At 41.5% G+C, this 18367-nt stretch overlaps 1 protein-coding gene across 1 annotated transcript; it reads right to left on the bottom strand.

The window, feature by feature from the left end:
- Nucleotides 1–228: 228 nt before the first annotated feature.
- Nucleotides 229–18097, bottom strand: LOC131685687 (uncharacterized). The gene is made up of 7 exons (XM_058969574.1): nucleotides 16580–18097; nucleotides 16030–16521; nucleotides 15865–15964; nucleotides 1868–2307; nucleotides 1393–1806; nucleotides 1191–1324; nucleotides 229–1128 (listed from the first exon to the last, which is right to left on the bottom strand). The coding sequence occupies exons 1-7, from the start codon at nucleotides 17858–17860 to the stop codon at nucleotides 501–503; spliced, it is 3489 nt and encodes a 1162-aa protein (XP_058825557.1). The 5' UTR covers nucleotides 17861–18097; the 3' UTR covers nucleotides 229–500.
- Nucleotides 18098–18367: the final 270 nt, after the last annotated feature.

The following is an 18367-nucleotide window of genomic DNA, read 5'->3' on the forward strand; positions in this document are numbered from 1 at the left end:
GAAAGATAATAAGCGACTCCCCCCAAATGCTGAACTTAGTGTGAACCAGTTTATACATTGAAAATTCTTGTTCGCTGAACAGATCTATAAACCAGTTTTAGACTGGTGTTTCTTTATGGATGCAAGATCTAAACTTTACCCAGATCGTATGCCCCTAGAAAACAGTTAGTTTAAAAGCAAATGACGTGAGGCGTGATATTTTCACATTACAATTGAATCGTTCGCTACTCACTTTAATGCACAAGTATGGAATTTATTGAAGCATAAGATCAATCCAATACGAACATAAAGCATCTGAAGAATATGAATTGTAAAAATAAAATATGTTTAGGCATAATATATCTGGATATTTTCGATTCGCTTTGACACTTAATTACAAATTATTTTGTAATATTATTTTCACTGTTTTATGTAAGTGTGAAGTATATTTATGAGTTCAGAATATTATGTTTAGTAAACTCTTACCTTTCTACGATTAAAATGGGGTGGCCTTTGTGTGCCTAGTATCCACCTTCCTGTTGATCATACTCCCCCTGATCGGTGTCCATTTGCGATACCCGAGGCGTAGCCAGCGACTGATAATCATCTTTCAACTGTGGAGTTCTGTCGGTGTCTTGCTGCTGCTGAGCCAACACCGAGGGCGGCCCCAAATCATCCAGTGACAGTTGTGTGTTAAATTGTTCATTTCCCGTTCCAGCAATGTTGTAAAGTGACTGCGACGGATCATATGCAACCGAAGTATTGCCACCGGAAAATCCGGCTTGCTGCTCAGCAGCTGGCGCCTCCCCCTCATTATCTTCGACAGCAGCCGAACCTTGCTCGAGAACTTCTTCGCCGCCTTCATCGTCACGGCGAACCAAACCAAGCATGTCGAGCATATTACGTTTCACCGTATTCTCCTGACATGCCTCGACCGTCAGATAGACACTCTTACGGTCACAGGTGACCAAATGACGAGCCAGGGCGTTTCCATCGGAAGATGAAAAACCACAAATGCAATGCATTTCCGCGTCCAACTGGAACACTGCATAATCGGAAGCAGCATTCGGATTACACGATGATGTGTGGCCCACCATCGAGGGGAGGCAAGCTGTTTTATAGGTGCACTTCAAGCACTTCAGTATTCCCCTGCGGATGAAAATAAAACTGTTTTGGATGTGAATTTTGTTAAAACAAATATTAGAACTCACATAATGTGGTTATCCTCGTCGAAATCCCCATCGCACTCGAGGCAAATTTTGCCACAGGCCATGTTCAGCGTCAAACTAGCGTACGATTCGAGCGTTTTGAAAGTAGTCAGTTCCTTCTGAACCACCGCCTTGTGCTACATTTTTATAGAGTCACGAATTACAATTTGATAACATTGAATTTTTGAAAAATAATCTTTCTTACCTTTGGCTTAGCGATATTGGTCAACGATTTAGTGATAGGCTTGATGCTACCGAACGATTTCGTAATCACGTGAGCAAACAAACCGTGCACCTTCAGTGCTCCCCGGGTGATGAAGTTGAGGGCACACTTGGGGCACTTTTTCGCCAGTGCCTTGTTGAAGTGTGCCTTCAGGTGCTTCATAAAGTCGCTCACGTTCTCGGCGATCGGTCCGTCAGCGTTGCAGACCAGTACCATTTTAAGACAGAACGGACATTGAATGAGCCCGGAACGGTTGTGCTTCTCATAGAAATGGTCGATTGTTAGATGATGGGAGGAACTCTTGTAGTCGCAACCGGCACACTTGTACGGTAGCTCCATCTGCAGATGCATCTTCTGCAAATGAGAGGCCAGCATTTGGGTGGTTCCAAAGCGTTGCTGAAAAAAACAGTCGATCAGTACATAGCTAAATCATACAATCAGATTAATTAGACCTTACCTCGCAAATCAAACAGTTGAATGTGGAAGCGACTGAATTTTTCGTCTCCAAAGAATGAATCAGGATCGTATGCTTTTTGAGTGCATCCTCGGTTCCCCAATTCTCCAAACAATAGCGGCATTGTACTTGACCGTCCTGAACGGGATTGGCGTGCCGGAACAGATGATCCTGGAAGTCCACATTGTTCCGGAAGGTGGTCGGACACTCCGGGCAGGTGACGTTAAAATCAGCCGGTTCGGCTCCTTCCTTCACGTCATCATCGGACGGTTCAAGCTGTCCGTAGTAGTAGGTCTCCAGTGGAACCAGTTCCTCCTTCTCCTCCGGTGGCGGACGGACCTTTTTCACCGATGTACTGGCCAGCGCTGCCGATTTCTCTTCTTCGCGTTTAAGTTTTTTCAATATGATCTTTTTCGGGGCTTCCGGAGCAGCCGGTGGGGGAGCTAGAAATTAGGCGGGGTCATATATTCACCAATTGCATGAACTGTCAAACGTTCAGAGATGTTTTGGGAGATAATCAACAAAACTAAAAAATGGCGAAGACTGTTTCATAGAAAATATTTCTCAATTGTAACTCAACGGGTTTGATTTCGCTTGGACACTTATAAAACGAGCTCTTTTTGGTAAGTTTTTTTATTCAAAAATTAAATTTTACATCGTTAACAGAAAAAGGTACTGGGAGCAATAGATTTGAAACGTTGTTAAACCCTAGGTTTATACTCATTATACAACTTAAAATGTGAGGCTCTTGTAATTTTGCGTTTCATGTTTTTAGCCATATCAAGCGGCCGGTCGTTTTTTATCTGTGTACTTTTTCTTATCTCTGATACAGTGTCTCTATCTGAATCCTGAACTTTTTGGAAAACATTTCTCTCTTTCAAGATTTTATCAATTAGCTGAAAGAAAAAAGAAATGAAAAATAGGTGATTGGTGAGATTGAAGTTAAAAAAAAGCGGAACGTGGAACTGATGAAATGGATAAAATAACTAACGTAGGCCACAGAATTTTATCAACTAACGCTAGCACATCTGGAGATGAAGGTGCTTTCAGGACTCGATTAACTACTATCGCTTTTGATTATCTTGGAGAAATATTTTCTATGTGATGTGATATTAAAATAAACATAGTGTGAAGAGCACTGTAGAAAATTGCATTTTGTTGTAATATATAGTTGAACTTATAAAATTACGAAGTTTTTTAATCATATGCAACTGTGAGAGAACCGCAGATCCAAAGTATATATGAACGAAAGAGAAGCGCTCTCGTTTTGCTTGCCAGAGTGTGGGGAGTAATTTCAATTTTTCTTTACTGCACAGAGGATAGGGACATCACTGCCGGTAGGTTCGTGAAAGGCTCGAGTGTTTGTGGGTTAACGTGCTTAATCGCGCGGCGTTTGTTCGTCGCGTGTGTAACTTCGTGTGTTGGCGTGTACCGTCAAGTCGCCAGTCACCGTGCGTGCTCCGTTCACCGTGCAGTTTCGAATTAAATTCATTATTTTTTGAAATAGAACAAAAAACTACTAAATTTTTGCGTGTACACTACTAAATTATAATAAAAGAGTTGTCATTGAGTTAGACTTGCGATGACAAAACGTCTCTAGCTATGTTTTGACGTGTACGATTGTTTACTTTCTAATTCAATCAGCTCTCTGACAGCGTTTCAAGTAAAACTGTGGGTACAACGTTTGTAACGTTTTAGATTGAAAAATAAAATATCAGGTGACTTTTTTCTCAAAATCATCACGCAATTGAAGTTTAAGGTTTGTATTTTAGTTATACGCAACAAGTATATTTGAACAATATGTTTCATTTGCATTTCAACCTAAACATAAATGCACGGTGAATGGATCCTTCTGAAATCAGTAGTCTCCATTCACCGTTTGTGAATAATATGAATAACTTTTCCTTATTTAATACAGAATGAGCTAGAAGAAATTCCAGAAGCAACGCTATTGTGGGGATGATTTGGAGAAAGCACTCGATGCTGTCCAGCGTGGATTACCAGTGAGATTCGTTAGCCGGGAAACCTGGTGGATCATCGGTGTTATCGGCGGAAACCGAACGTGATATCGTGGAATGGATTGAGAATTCTGCTCGTTTGGGTCTTCCAATCACATTCAAAAGGCTCCGGATCAGTATGGGACAGTATGTCCGGCTCACGAAGCTAAAAACTCCGTTCAAAAATGGAATTCCCGGAAAAAATGGATGTCTCTATTTGTCAAAAGACACCCTCAAATCTCAGTCAGGAAGTCCAATATATTTGGAAAACACCGAGCAGCTGTAACTGAGTATCAGCTAAGGAACTGATTCCACGAAGTGCTTAACCAACTAACAGGCGAGGCAACGGAACATCTGTTGCTATTGCCGCAGAAAATTTTCAATTTGGATGAGTCTGCTTTCCAATTAGTTGTGCGAAACAAAAAAATTAAAGGGTTGTGTACAGGACACGACAACGGTGACATTAAAAATATAGCTTTTTTCAAGAGCGTGCAAATGAATTTTATCTATCACACATATCGACTCACGTTCTTGTTCACTCGCCTGTTTTCATATGTTACAATTTGCTATATACCCTCCCCATCAAAACATAATTTATTGAAGGTCTTTTAACGGTAATCTATTAATTAATCAAGTATCTCACTAGGTGATTGGCATTATTTGGCTGATCCATCTAGTAAAAATAGGCTGGTCTGTCCAGAAAATATATTCAAAAGAAAAGTTCCATATTGAGAGCTGTGATGAGGAAGCCCACGCCCGCCAACGGAAATATACAGATTCTACATGAAATACGAAATTTCATTTTCAATTTAAATTTTCAATAATGTACTAATGAACTTAAGTAAACAATCTTAAGTTTAAGTATTTCTTGATCGATTGGTGGTGGAAAAAATAAAATTATTTGATAAATTACATTGTTATGCAACGTTCGCACTACCAGTTAAAACGGGTTTTTTTTGCTATCTTGGTGACATTTTTCTTGTTGCTAATTATTAACCCATTATGTCCTAGCGTATGAAATTTCATACGCAAAAACAACACATTTGTGGATCATACTTATTATACAAAAAGGCGTTTTCAAACTTCTGGTCTTCTGTGAACGTTAATTAATACCCTATAATTTATAATGTGTATGCTCAATCATATTTTTTTATAAAATTCCATAGTGTTTTCGAATGTCAAAGTTGGACGAAATTCAAACCAAAATATGAACAATACATATTATTAATTCTCTATTCTAAATCACTAATTCTTCTTTCCGATTGTGAACGAATGGCCCTGAGAGGTGTGAAAGATGTGGCTCAGTGCGAAAAAACGGAAGAAATTAGTGAAACAATTGCGAAAATTCTGCTGGTAGTTCAAGGTATGAAATTTCATACGCTGGGCTGAACCGATATCTTTTTTCCTAAGGCAAAATTATTTCCTCTTTAGGACCAGAAGGGGATTCACAACTTTCTCGCTGATTTTAAAGTTGAATCAGTGCATTCAAGGCTAACAAATGCTTAATACGTAGTAAATCATACCTGGCTCCACCCAGAATATTGTTTATGTAAATTCTCGTAAGAAAATGTTCTTTTTCTTAAAATAATTACAAAGTTTTAGGGAAAGATGGTTTGATGCAACGAACCAATCATGAGACGAAACGGCACGAGAGAGGAGAGAAGTGTTAAAATCACTCAAAAAAGCTGCTTAATGAATAATCTCGCAAGGTTGAAGATACTATTCGATTTTATGCTGAATATAAAGATTTTAGCCGAATTTTCTCAGTAATGATTTTTTGATATCCTATCAGCACAGCGTATGAAATTTCATACGTTAGTTTTTTTCGTAACAAAACGTTCCAAAGTGGTTATTTTATTTTTCCCACACTTAATTCGGCATAATATGAGGGCTCAAGAAGTATTTTATAAATTACCAAAAGTTTTAACATAGCTGGGTTATAATAGGTTAAAACGTGTTATAACTCTGTAGTGTAAACATTGTATTATTAAACCAATTCTGCAGGGTTTTATGTTATATAGGTGTTTTATGTGGTAATAGGACTGACATAATTATATCTTCAGTAAAGCGGTTTGTTTCATAATTTAAAACATTTATTTTAAAATTTAAATTAGTATACCCAACCGTTCTATTTGTTGTATACTTTAAAACGCAATTAGAACTGTGTTTTAAATACATAGGGTAGGACAAATATTCTGACTGGATAAACTGGGAAAACAATTTTAAGTCCAGTAACGCTTAAGACATGGCTTGAATTTGAATCGAAAAAGAACACCCGCTTAAACTGCTGCTGGGACGGTAAGTTCTGTTTTAAAATTTTACGTTGTGTGCAGTACGAAACAAAAGTGTTTGAAATTAGAAAACAAAAAGTTCTGCTGGGAATGTGATTGTTTCCGATGCAATTACACTCAGATTTTTCACGCAGGGGATACAGGCCGTGTAAATGAAAACCGCGTAAATTTAAAAAAAACGCGTTAATGAAAACCGCGTGAATTTCAAAATCCGCGTAAAAAAACCTGAGTGCGTAAAAAAACCTATATAAAATACTACGCTGCTGAACAGTGCAATAACTACAGAAGCACGTTTTCAGATGCCTTACTGATAAAAATCATATAACCGAAATATGAAACATGAAAACCAATAGGCTCTTTACCCTACGCAGCTACAAAGCGCCGTAAACATGGATTAACAGATTACAACGCACACGCATGCATAAAAATAAATATATTTTTTTCAAACGCAACACTCTTAAGCAGCACACACCGTATTGATTTAAATCCAAACCACCCCGCCCACCCACTTTGCAAATCATTCTGTGACACCGTGCTGGTACCCGAAAAATCCGCACACGGCCACCGCTGCCGAAAATGCATAGCGTCTACCGCTTATTGTAGTGCCCAGACGCTGTAGCCATGATCTTACCCGTTCGACATAAGAACAAAAACTGATTCAAACGGGTACGCGTCACCTCTATTTATAGACTAACCGTATATGGTTTAGTCACTTAGGTGCGAGTGCGAGTGTGTACGAGATGTTGCTCGTATGGGATAAGAGCAACAACTGATTTAAACGGACATGCGTTGCTTCTATTTATAACTTTTCGTGTTTCATTGAGCAGCTAAGCTGCCCTCTCTTGACGGCTGTGTCTGAGAAATCTGCCTCACGAATGGTAATTTTCCCGTTTTTCGTGAACTTTTTAATTTTACCAATTTCCAAAAGTCTACTTTTATTGGGGAGATATTAAATTATTACCAATATTTAAGTTAGGTGTTTCTGAATCGGTTGGTGTATGAATGATTAAAATCCATCTAGTAATATCGGAGTTATAAGCGTGCAAACCTTACATAGTTTCGTTACATGGGAGATAGTTTAGATTTTAGAATGACACCTAGCCCCAGATAGTGGAGTGACATTTTTAATGTCAAAATACTTGGCTCCAAAGAATATTAAGCATGTCCAGTCCGTGTTTGGAAACAGTGATAAAGAAAACTATACAGTTCTGTTTGCTGGAAATGCCGCTGGAATGCTACTTCCTCCATTAATTTTATTTCCGTACAATTGTCGACTCCCGGGAGAAATTGCTCGGAGTGCTCCTGAAGACTATGGTATTGGAATAAGTGAAAGTGTTTGGATGACCGGAGATGCTTTCCATGATTATTTGAGGAACATTTTTCTACCCTGGTTAAAAAAGAACAACAATCCGTTATCTGTTCTCTTGTTTGTTGACGGGCATAAGAGTCATGTCACTTTAATGAGCACTGATTTCTGTCGCCGCAACCAAATCATATTGATAGCTTTGTATCCAAATTCCACGCAGCTAACTCAGCCACTTGACGTTAGCTTTTTCGGACCATTAAAAAAGCACTGGGAAATCACGATCCTCGAAGAACGCAGTCGGCGTGGAGTCCACAGGCAATCCACTTGGCAGAAATATGTTCAATTATGAAGCAAGCCTTGGAAGCCTTCACGGGCAAGAACTCAGCGATTAGGAATGGATTTCGAAAAAGTGGAATTTATCCTTGGAATCCAGATGCGGTGGACTATAAATCGCTTCCTTCCGATGTCGGCCATATTACTATTCCTATAAACACGGGCAATGTTCAATTTGATCGCCTGGAATCTGAGGAAGTCAAACTTTTGGAAGCGCTTGAGGACCGCTTGACCATTAAGCAGATGGCTGAGTTCCAGAAGGCCGAAAATGAAGTGATCTGGAGAGGAGAGGCGGATACAAACTTATTTTACTTGTGGCGAGGAATGAAAAGCGATTGTTCCATTATAGTACCTGTTCCTCTTCTCAATATTCATGCTATTCTGTAGCAGACCAAACAAGTAAATTCTGTCAATTGTGAAGTTTGAATATTCTCGTAAGTTAATAATTACATTTTTTATCAGATGCAGAATATACGACCGAGAATGTGCTTCCAGAATCAGCCCAGCTTGAATGCGATGAATCATTTCCGGTTTCGAATGATGAAGATGCGTTCACAATGTCTTTCCAGGGTATCTTCTGTGCTTCCGTACAAAGCAAAGAAAAAGCGAGAAATTCTTCATCCGTCTTCAGTTGCCACCAGCAAAGTGTTCGTTGAGTTCATTGAAGCAAAATCTAAAGCGAAAGGAGCGAGAGCAGAAACGAGCTATCAAGGAAATGGAAATAGCGACCAAAAGACAAGAGAAGAGAAAAGAAAAACTAAGATTAATTCAAAACCACGAAATCGACGGAACTATTTCCCTGAAACCACAAGTCGTCTCAGTTCATCGTTTTTTCAAACTTTCTAAATAAAGTTAAATCATACTTTTAAATACACGGTAAATGGATCCCTTCATGCACGGTTAATGGTGACATATAACGGTGACTGGTGACTATGACATGTTCCGAAAAAATGTCCCCAACTCCTTATTCTCGTTTGTTGCTAATAGTTTTATATAATTTTTAAATTGTGGCGTATCTTGAAGATATTTTTACGGTGACTATAAGAGAGGTTATCAATTTGATAAAAAAAACAGGACTTGAAGTCATGCCAAATTCGCTTAAACGCCCGGTGACTGGTGACTTGACGGTATGATTGGTTTGTGAAACCGTGAGGTAATATTTGCCTATTCGCATGTGACGTGATTTTGATGTTTAATTTTGAGATGGTGGCTGTGGTGCCATGAGACTTGTCTAGTATATGAGTTAATTTTTTATGAAAGCGGTCGAACAGAACGACTGGGCTTAGACGCCAGGACCGAGGGTGAATGATGGCGATTGCATACAAGTGCTTGCGACCAGATTTGTATTATCGCGAAGAGCGCGAGCGTTTGTATGTTAACGTGTTTAAACGTGTGAGCGTTTGCATGGTAGCATATAACTTCGCGGGTATAAATTTATTTGTATTTATTTTTTAAGGACAAAAAGCGATGCCTGGAAGAGTCTGAGAGAGAGGAGATGGAGCAGCTGTATTGCTCTCAGGAAACGCGGGCGTTTTTCAAGAAGCTGAATGACTCTCGCAACAGTTTTGTGCCGCGGGCCGAAATGTGTAGACAAGGAAGACCGACCGACGAACGTGAGGTGGTCGAAAGGTGGAGGCAGTACTGCAATGAACATCTGAATGGAGCGCAGGCGGACAATCGGGCGTTCGAGGAGGACGATTATGTCAGTGTCGCAGCCGACGGGGATGTACCAGCGCCCACTATGAATGAGGTTAACGACGCTATTCAACACCTCAAGAACAACAAGGCAGCTGGTAAGGATGGTCTAGGAGCGGAACTCTTCAAGGTGGGTCCGGAGAAACTGACGGAACGCATGTACCGAATAATCGAAAGAATCTGGGACAGGGAACAGCTACCGGAGGAGTGGGAGGAAGGGCTCATCAATCCGATATACAAGAAAGGCGACAAATTGGACTGTGAAAACTACAGAGCGATCACAGTGACAAATGCCGCTTACAAAGTGCTATCCCAGATTCTGTTCCAGCGCCTATCACCGCTGGTAAATGGATTTGTCGGGAGTTATCAGGCCGGCTTCATCAACGGAAGGTCAACAAACGACCAAATCTTTACTATACGGAAAATCCCCCAAAAATGCCGTGAATACCAGCTTCCGACACATCACCTGTTCATCGACTTTAAAGCCACATATGACACGGTGGACCGTGTAGAACTATGGAAAATGATGAACGAGAACGGCTTCCCTGGGAAGCTGACAAGACTGATTAAGGCTACGATGGATGGTGTAAGGTGTTGGGTCAAAATTTCGGGCGGCCTATCGGGTCCGTTTGAAACACGCAGGGGACTAAGACAAGGCGATGGGTTGTTCTGCCTGCTGTTATACCGCTGGAAGGTGTAATGCGAAGAGCGAGGTTCAACATTCGGGGCACGATTTTCACGAGGTCCGGACAGTTCGTGTGCTTCGCTGACGAGGTGGACATAATCGGTAGAAACAAGGAGACGGTAGCAGATCTGTATACCCGAATGAAGCGCGAAGAAGCACGAGTAGGACTGAAGATAGATGTGTCTAAGACGAAGTACATGCTGGCTCGCGGAACCGATCGGGGTCATATTGGCACATTGAAAATTATTGGAATGTATTGCCACCTATCGATAATTCCGGTAGTCCCGCGGTTCCGGGCAAATTCCAGATCTAAAGCCACTTTCGTGATGACTGAATCAAATTTCACTAATCTAGTCTCAAATGAAGTTCGGTGTTTTTCGCAAAAAAAATTCTAAGTACTTTTAAAGGCACTTAGTCGTTTTCTCAACAATTTTTTTTGTGCGGATTTCGCAAAATGTTCTTAGTTCCGTTGAAAACATGTCTGAAGCCATTTTGAAAACCAAGATGGCGACTTCCGGTTTAGTGGAATTCTCTAAAACCCGATCAACATGGGCATTTTTGCAACAGGCGTGACGAATAGATGCCAAATATCAATGTCTGAGGCCATTTGGAATACCAAGATGGCGACTTCCGGCCTAACGGAATTCTCTATAACCCAATCAGTACGTAAATTTTCAGAGCGGGCTAAATGAGCGCATGTCAGTGACCATTTTAAAAACCAAGATGGCGACTTCCGGTCCGATGGAAATCGCTAATGCGCCATCATTATCGGTATTTTTGGAACGGGTTGACGAGTAGATGTCAAATATCGATGTCTGATGCCATTTCGAAAACCAAGATGGCCAGTTCGGATTAGTATAACGTGCAACGCAATTTTACAGTGAACGCCATGTTAGATAAGTCGGTTATAATTAAATTGTACGGTGAGATACATTCTGACCCGAGAGTCATGCCTTGGCGATGCCTTATATGAAAACTCGTCCTCCTCCGTACACCACCATAATCCTAGAACCTTTTCTGTCGCGAGCTCAGTTCCAATGTTTAGGTTCATTCTAGCTTTGGGTTGTTCCTCCAGCGCTTCAATTACCCTCTTAGAGTTGGATATCCAGTTCCTCATCTCAAATCCGCCTTGTGAGTGAACATATTTGACCTCTCGTGCTATTTTTATTGCTTCCTGCTCCGATTCGACACTGACCAACATGTCATCGACATAGTGTCTGTAAACGATGGCGTCAACAACTTCTGGGTATAAACTTGAGTATCTCCGGGCGTTCTGACTTTTAATAAATTGCGCACTGCTTGGGGAACAGCAAGCGCCGAATGTCACAACCAGCATGATGTATACAGCTGGTTCAAGGTCGCCTTCTTCACGCCATAAAAAGCGCTGACAATGCTGATCCTCCTTTCTTATTAATATCTGGTGGAACATCTCACGGATATCGCCACATATACCCACTCGATGTCCCCTGAACTTCAGTAAGATTGACAATAACGAAGTCAGTTGATCGGGGCCTTTAAGGAGAACGGAGTTTAGAGATACTCCGAAAGCTGTAGCCGCTGCGTCCCAAACTATTCTCACCTTAGATGATTTATTTGGGTTCACTACAAGAAAGGTAGGAAGATACCAGACCCTGCTGTGTTGCATACTCAATTCGGCTTCCGAAAGTTTCCGAGCGTATCCTTTTTGAATGTATTCAGTGATCTTGGACTGGAGATTTTCAGCAAGGTTGGGGTGTAGAGCCAAGCGTTTTTCAAGGCAGCGGAATCTGCGCTGCGCCATCGGTAAGCTATTAGGAAGGGGGATGTTATCATATTTCCACAGAAGTCCTAGCTCGTAGTGTTCGCCTCGACGCCTTGTAAGGGTGTTTAGAATGGTTTCGGCGCATTGCTCTTCCGCGGATATCAAAAACTTGTCAGGCTTGGTAATGCCAACGCTCTCCAGAGAGAAATATTGTTTCACAGTTTCGTTCATAGATTGGTCAGCAATAGGATTACAGGAGCACATATGTAGACTATGGTGTTGGTAGTTATGTGACGGAGCTTGATCTCCACAGCTGCCGTATATTACCCAGCCAAGACATGTCTTTGTTGCTACAGGTTCATTAGGTTTGCCTTCCCGGCTTTGTTGCGGAAATCCTAAGGTGGTATTATCCAACCCAATCAGAATTCTTGGTTGGACATCTGTGTATGAATCTATCTGAAGCCCCTGCAAATGTGATTGCTTCTTCTTTAACTCGTCGATGTTCATCGTTTGTCTCGGTAGCTTCAATGAATGGACAGTTTGAATGTTATTCATTGAGTACCATTTCGTTCCGCAGACTCCTAAAATATTCACAGACACTGCTCTCGAATCAGGCTCGTATCGGCGAGTATCCGCGGTCCACGTTAGACACAGTGGCTGTGGTTTACCATTAAGGCACAATTCGGACGCTAGTTCCTGCTCCATTAGGGTGAGTGAGGATCCGTTATCCAAAAATGCATAGGTATGTATTACTAGGTGTCTATTTCGGAGCCTTACCGGAACTATCCGGAATAGAACGGAACTTGATCTACCTCGATGCGTGTGGGTATATCCCGAAGTGGGTTCTTCTGATAAAGTCCGCCGTTATATTGATACATCTCGTCCCATATCTGGCGTTGCAGTTGTATGTTGCGGATTTGCCTCAAAGTGCACTAGTGGATGGTGATTGAAGGTGCAACCATTTACCCCACAAGTTCCCTGCTTCCTGCATCGTCCACTGTGTTTCTTGAGGCACTTTTTACATAAATGTTTTTCCCGTACTACGGCCCATCTGGAGGATCTGCCAAATTCCAAGAAGCGTTTACATTTGTCGATCGTCGTGCAAATTCCTTCGCAAACTACGCAGCATTTTTTACAGGCAGCTGGCTTGCATGCAGTACGGAATTTTCCGGTGTTTCAGTGACAAGATCATATTCTGTGTCTTCTGCGTGAGCGTTTATGTAGCCAGTACTTCTTCTATTACTTCGAGTAGTTAGCTTCGGTACGATGACTAGGCTTGCATTTTCCGCTAGGTCGTATAGCCACGCACTATAGTCTTCGAGATTTGTGTCTGGATGCAACCGTCGATCTAATCGAGTAGGAGGCGGTAACTTTTCCACCAATTCTTGAAGCAAAGTTATATTGTATTTCCAGTCTTCCACTTCGCAGGCAACGATCGTGGCGCACAGTTTCTGAACCGACAGTGCGAATTCGACCAATGACTCAAGCTGTTCCGCACGTGGTGCTGGCAGTGCGTGGATTTTTTCAATCGCGGAATGAATTATGATTTCTGGTCTACCGAAAAGCATTCTGAGAGTGGCGGGTATACCTGGAACATTTGACGGATGTAGCAGACGGCATTTAACGGCTTCCAAGGCTCGACCCTTTATACACTTTTGCAAACGAACTATGTTTTCTTCGTTTGTGTACCCGCACATTGTAGTTGTGCTGTTAAAAGTCGAGTAGAATATCGGCCATTCTTCAGCATCTCCACTAAATACAGGTAGCTCTTTTGAAACGGCATGACGCGCGGCTATCTGACTGCGATTAAGTGTCCCATCCAGATCAACAGCGGAATGTATAGACGATTGGTTGAGAATTACGCTTTGATGCGGAATCAGGCTTGGTGGATTTAAGTTTATATGGTGTCTGAGTTGCTTTTCAGACTTCTTGCCTTAGCCTTTCTGCCCTTCTGGTGGGGTGGGAACGAGATGGGATTTAATCGGGCGTCTTTGGGTTCCAGATGCAGATTCGATGTGTTTTACCCATTGATGTGTCCGATCTTTGGATTCTTCGCTATGGATCCCTGTGATGATTTCCTGCTTGTTACTTTAGCGAGATGAAAGCTTTTGTCGTCATCGTTGATCACGAAGCCCTCTGAAGTTTTCTTGGCCATTTTGCAGTTCTGACAACTCCAGTCTTCGTGCTCTACTCTTTGGTCCACATTGACACACCTAAAGTGGAACCACTTTTTACAATCGTCGCACTGAACCATGAGCATGTCGTTTGGTTTGCTGCACAATGGACAGCTAACTTCGATTATCGCACTCTGTTCAGGGGCGGCGAAACACTTTACGCCCGAGTGGGTAGAAAGCATAGGATGAGGGGTCTATTAGTAAGGATTGTTTCCCTTTTCGCAATGCACACGCTTACATTACATTCACATTAAACCACGTTCGTTTATGCAAATGGAATTGTGGTACATCGATGTTTTCAAATGTGTGTAGTAGAGTGACAGGAAAAATGACCCCTATCGGCCCATTCCTGAGTCGATTCCTAGTCCCACCAGGAGTACTTGCTCCAAATTTGAAGCAATTCGGACAAGTCTAGCTACCGGACCACCGTGCCTGAAGTTTGCATGGGATTTTTCGACAATTTACACGATCTCCTCAAAAAGTAAAAAAAAAATATGTTCAGGCCCAGCTTTAAGAAAATTAAATTTGTTTCTAACAATTGCAGAATACATGAGTTAATTGACAAAACAAAATCTTCGGGGAGCTCATGCAAAAACAAAACCTTTGTTTGATATTTTTCTCATATATCGAATAGTGTTCAAGTTATCAATGATTGAAAAATGTTCAATTTTATTAAATTCAAAAAATTATAACATGAAAAAAATTATTCAGCCAAAATAAAAATACGTATCAATTATTTTCCGCTGACGTGCAACGATTCACGTTGGTCTGGCTGTTCAAGAGGCAAGGCGCTGGTCTCATAAGACACTCGCCATATGATCGAGTCCCGGAAAGGATTATTAATGATAAATAGGGTTGTAGTTCCCTAAGACACTAGTACACCAAGAATGGCTAGCAAAAAAAGGTCAACTTCCGCAAAGGAATGTAGTGCCAAGAACTTTCTTTTAGGCTTTACTACAAGGTGTGATCACATATCAGATTTTTTCTAATCGGACTCACAAAAATCACACAAATAATACTCAGCAAGCTAAATAATAGCCATGTGATAGATCGACAACATATTACCAGCGCAAGATCTACCTGAGGTTCAGGAGACCTGCCGGCTGATGAATAATAAAACCACTTACAGTGAACAAATGTCTGGTGAGCGGTTAAAACGTGGATAGAGTAAGCTACAGTATTCCACGGAGTGGTTTCGTAGATTTGGGATTGCAGGTAAAAATAGTAAGCAAGCCGGTAAAATCGGCGGTGCGGCGCACACCTCTAGAAGAAGTATTTTCCGATCTATGTCACCAGAACATGCTTTTCATTTTTATTCTAGGTCATTAGCAAAACAATGTTTGATATAGCAAGTAATTCGGATTGTCCACGAAAGATGACCCTCAAGAAGGATAAGCAAAAATATTGCCTGCGACGTGATAGTTATGATATAAAAAAGCAAATACTAAGGTCCCCCTAATGCGGCTTCTAGTTATACTAGAAGTTTTTGATAAATAATATTATTGATCACTCTATCAAGATTGCGGACTGAGCCAAAACCATCCGGGAAAACATTACTCGATAGACTTGGACATTTAGCACATATTGCAATGCAATTAAGCAAAATATGATGCAATTCTCAGCTTTGATATGGGGGTCAAGGGAAAGAATAACCTAATAGAAATCAACAATCAAATTTTCGTCATTTTCAGCACGCATAGGGATGCAAATTAGACAAAATGGTTCTATAACCCACATTTTGGAGTTGCCCAGTTGATAATAAGAGATTGTATACTAACATAGCTCTTTTGGTTTCCGTCCTCGTTTAGCTCCCATTGGTTTCGGTGAGCTGAATGACTCGATTGGATACGTCCAATGTTTGAATGGATCAGCAGCAGCCTGACAAGAGAAAAAATAAAACCAATTATCGCATCCCTTCTGGGGTACACATAACATCAAACTACCTTATTCAATCGCGTCACCAGATTGTCCTTCGTTTCAATTTTAGTCTGTTCGGCAATGTGCATCACAATTTGATCGAATGCTTGACCGGGTGAAACTCCGAACGATTCGCGCCACACAAGCTCATTCAAGAACTGTTGAATTATTTGTCGCGATAGCAGCGACAGCGTATTCTGGAACATGCGCGGTACAATCCGGCGCAGATAGTCCATGATGTTAGCATTGCTGTTTTTGTTATTTGCCTCGGCCGGTGAAACTTGCTGCACAATTTTATATCCCATGTTATTTAGAGTGCCCTTGTCAACGGTAAGATCCGTCAGAATAACACTATCCTTGTGAACCCATCCACTGAGCGGTTCCAAGATCTTAGAAAATCGTTTCTTGTAATTTCGTTCACCATCGCTCAATGGTTCTACTGCGCGAAGTCGTACCAGTTTGGCCTCCGGATCGAGTACTCCTAATACCTCGACCTTAACTTGTCGCTGTTGGCCGTCCTGAAATCCCAAAGAAAAAATGATAAATTATACAATCGAATACCACAAGCAATGTTACCTGAGTGGTTGTTCCAAGCGAAATCACGCCGACTTCAATCTTTTTGCCGATTCCACCCAGCAATTTCATGTGTTGACTAAGCGCCACAGAGCACACAGACCGAAGCCAAGTGTATAATCCTTTCACATATAGGTTATCAACTTTGACCCAGTTAACAACGTTAGAAACATTGGTCTGACAGCTCCAGTGATAAATCAACTTCAGGATTACAGATGGTGGATGAGGTGAACCCTCAAACACTGATCCGTTGAAAACGGAAATAAATCTAGTCGGACAACATTCGCTAATCCAAACGTATCCTCCCGAGTACGGGAATTTAGAGGCATCCGAATACATTCCCAGTTTGAGTGCCGTTCCCCTGTGTACCAGGCAAAACTGTTCCGACTTAACCAAACCTTGCTGAATAAGCCATTCGGTGAACTTGGTTGCGGTGTGCATGAGGACGTTTTTGACTTTTGCGTCCAGCTGCGGGCGATCGGCGGGAACTTTTTCGGTTGCACGTAGTGAAGGTCTTGCAATGACCACCAGCGATGGGAATGTCTTGCCTTGAATTTTACTAAACGAAATCTCCCTGGAATCAGCCAATGGCTTACCCGCATCATCTTTCGTCAGATCTACAATAGCAGTGGGTTCTGCTGTAATTTTCTTCCTTTCCTTATCCCCACCAACAAGCAGTCCTCCGATCGAGGTTGCCTCCGTTGGTCGTACATTGCTGGCCATAATACTTTGAGGTTTTTCCGGCTTCTTAGGTGTCTTAACGTCAACCTTCTTTTCAATGACCTTTTTATCGTCCTTTTTCTTCACGGTTTCCTTAGCAGCTGCCTCCTTGGCTGCCTTACGTTTCATTTCCAGTCGTTTCGAAAGCGGTATGTATTCTTCGTCATCATCGTCGGGAGCAAAATCAGCTGCATTATCCGCGTCATCATCCGTTCTGTATTCCGATCTCCGGCTCTTTCTTTTGCCTATATCCACTGGTGGCGAAGCGCTACGTTTTGATCCAGATGGGGTAGCCGGTGGCGGTGGTTTCTTCTTGGCCAATGACGTGATCGGTTTAGATATCTGCTCCAATCCTGGTACCGGCCCCAAAACCTGATAGGCAGTAAACACTTCACCGGAGAAAATATTTCTGCCACCAGCTTCCTTTACCAAATCTTTTAGCTTGTTACGAATGTCATTGTGCTCTTTTTCGGCTTTTTCATAAGCCGCCTTCTGGGCGGGACTTAGCTCGTCCGGCCAGTACTCTAGTCGAAGAGTAATTTCATCCTCCGGCATCGGCGCCATATTGATTTCTTTTTCACCACTGAAATGCGGCTTATTTAAAAACTACTTTCTGTGCTTGCATTCACGGGAAAACACCGGAATTCTATTTATTCTTGAAGTCACTAAATTTATCTTTAAGTTTCAACTTTTTTTTGTTTGTAATTCGACAAATCTGAGGCGAAAAACCGGGGAGTTACAACTTTGTGCAAAACAGAACAATCGCGGCGTCACTTGAAATTTTCTGAAGTTTTGTCGTTCGGTAAAAGCAGGGTTGGGAATATGTATGCACGTTTCAAATCGATCCTATCGCTTATTGTGAGTTTCATTGGAAACGCGCCTTTCTTGCATTTTGATGGGACAAATTGAATTTGGCCATTAAGCCATATGCTGCTTTTGGAAATTTTTTTATTTGCAGCTGACGTTAAAGATACGTAATCGAACTTCTTTTTCACTTATTTGTACGCAAAAAAAATCAACAAAATTTAATTTAATTACCACACCATCCATGTAACTATAACTTGATCCCTA

The sequence above is a fragment of the Topomyia yanbarensis genome, chromosome 2, assembly GCF_030247195.1.
Source record: "Topomyia yanbarensis strain Yona2022 chromosome 2, ASM3024719v1, whole genome shotgun sequence".
NCBI classification, from domain to species: Eukaryota; Metazoa; Arthropoda; class Insecta; order Diptera; family Culicidae; genus Topomyia; species Topomyia yanbarensis.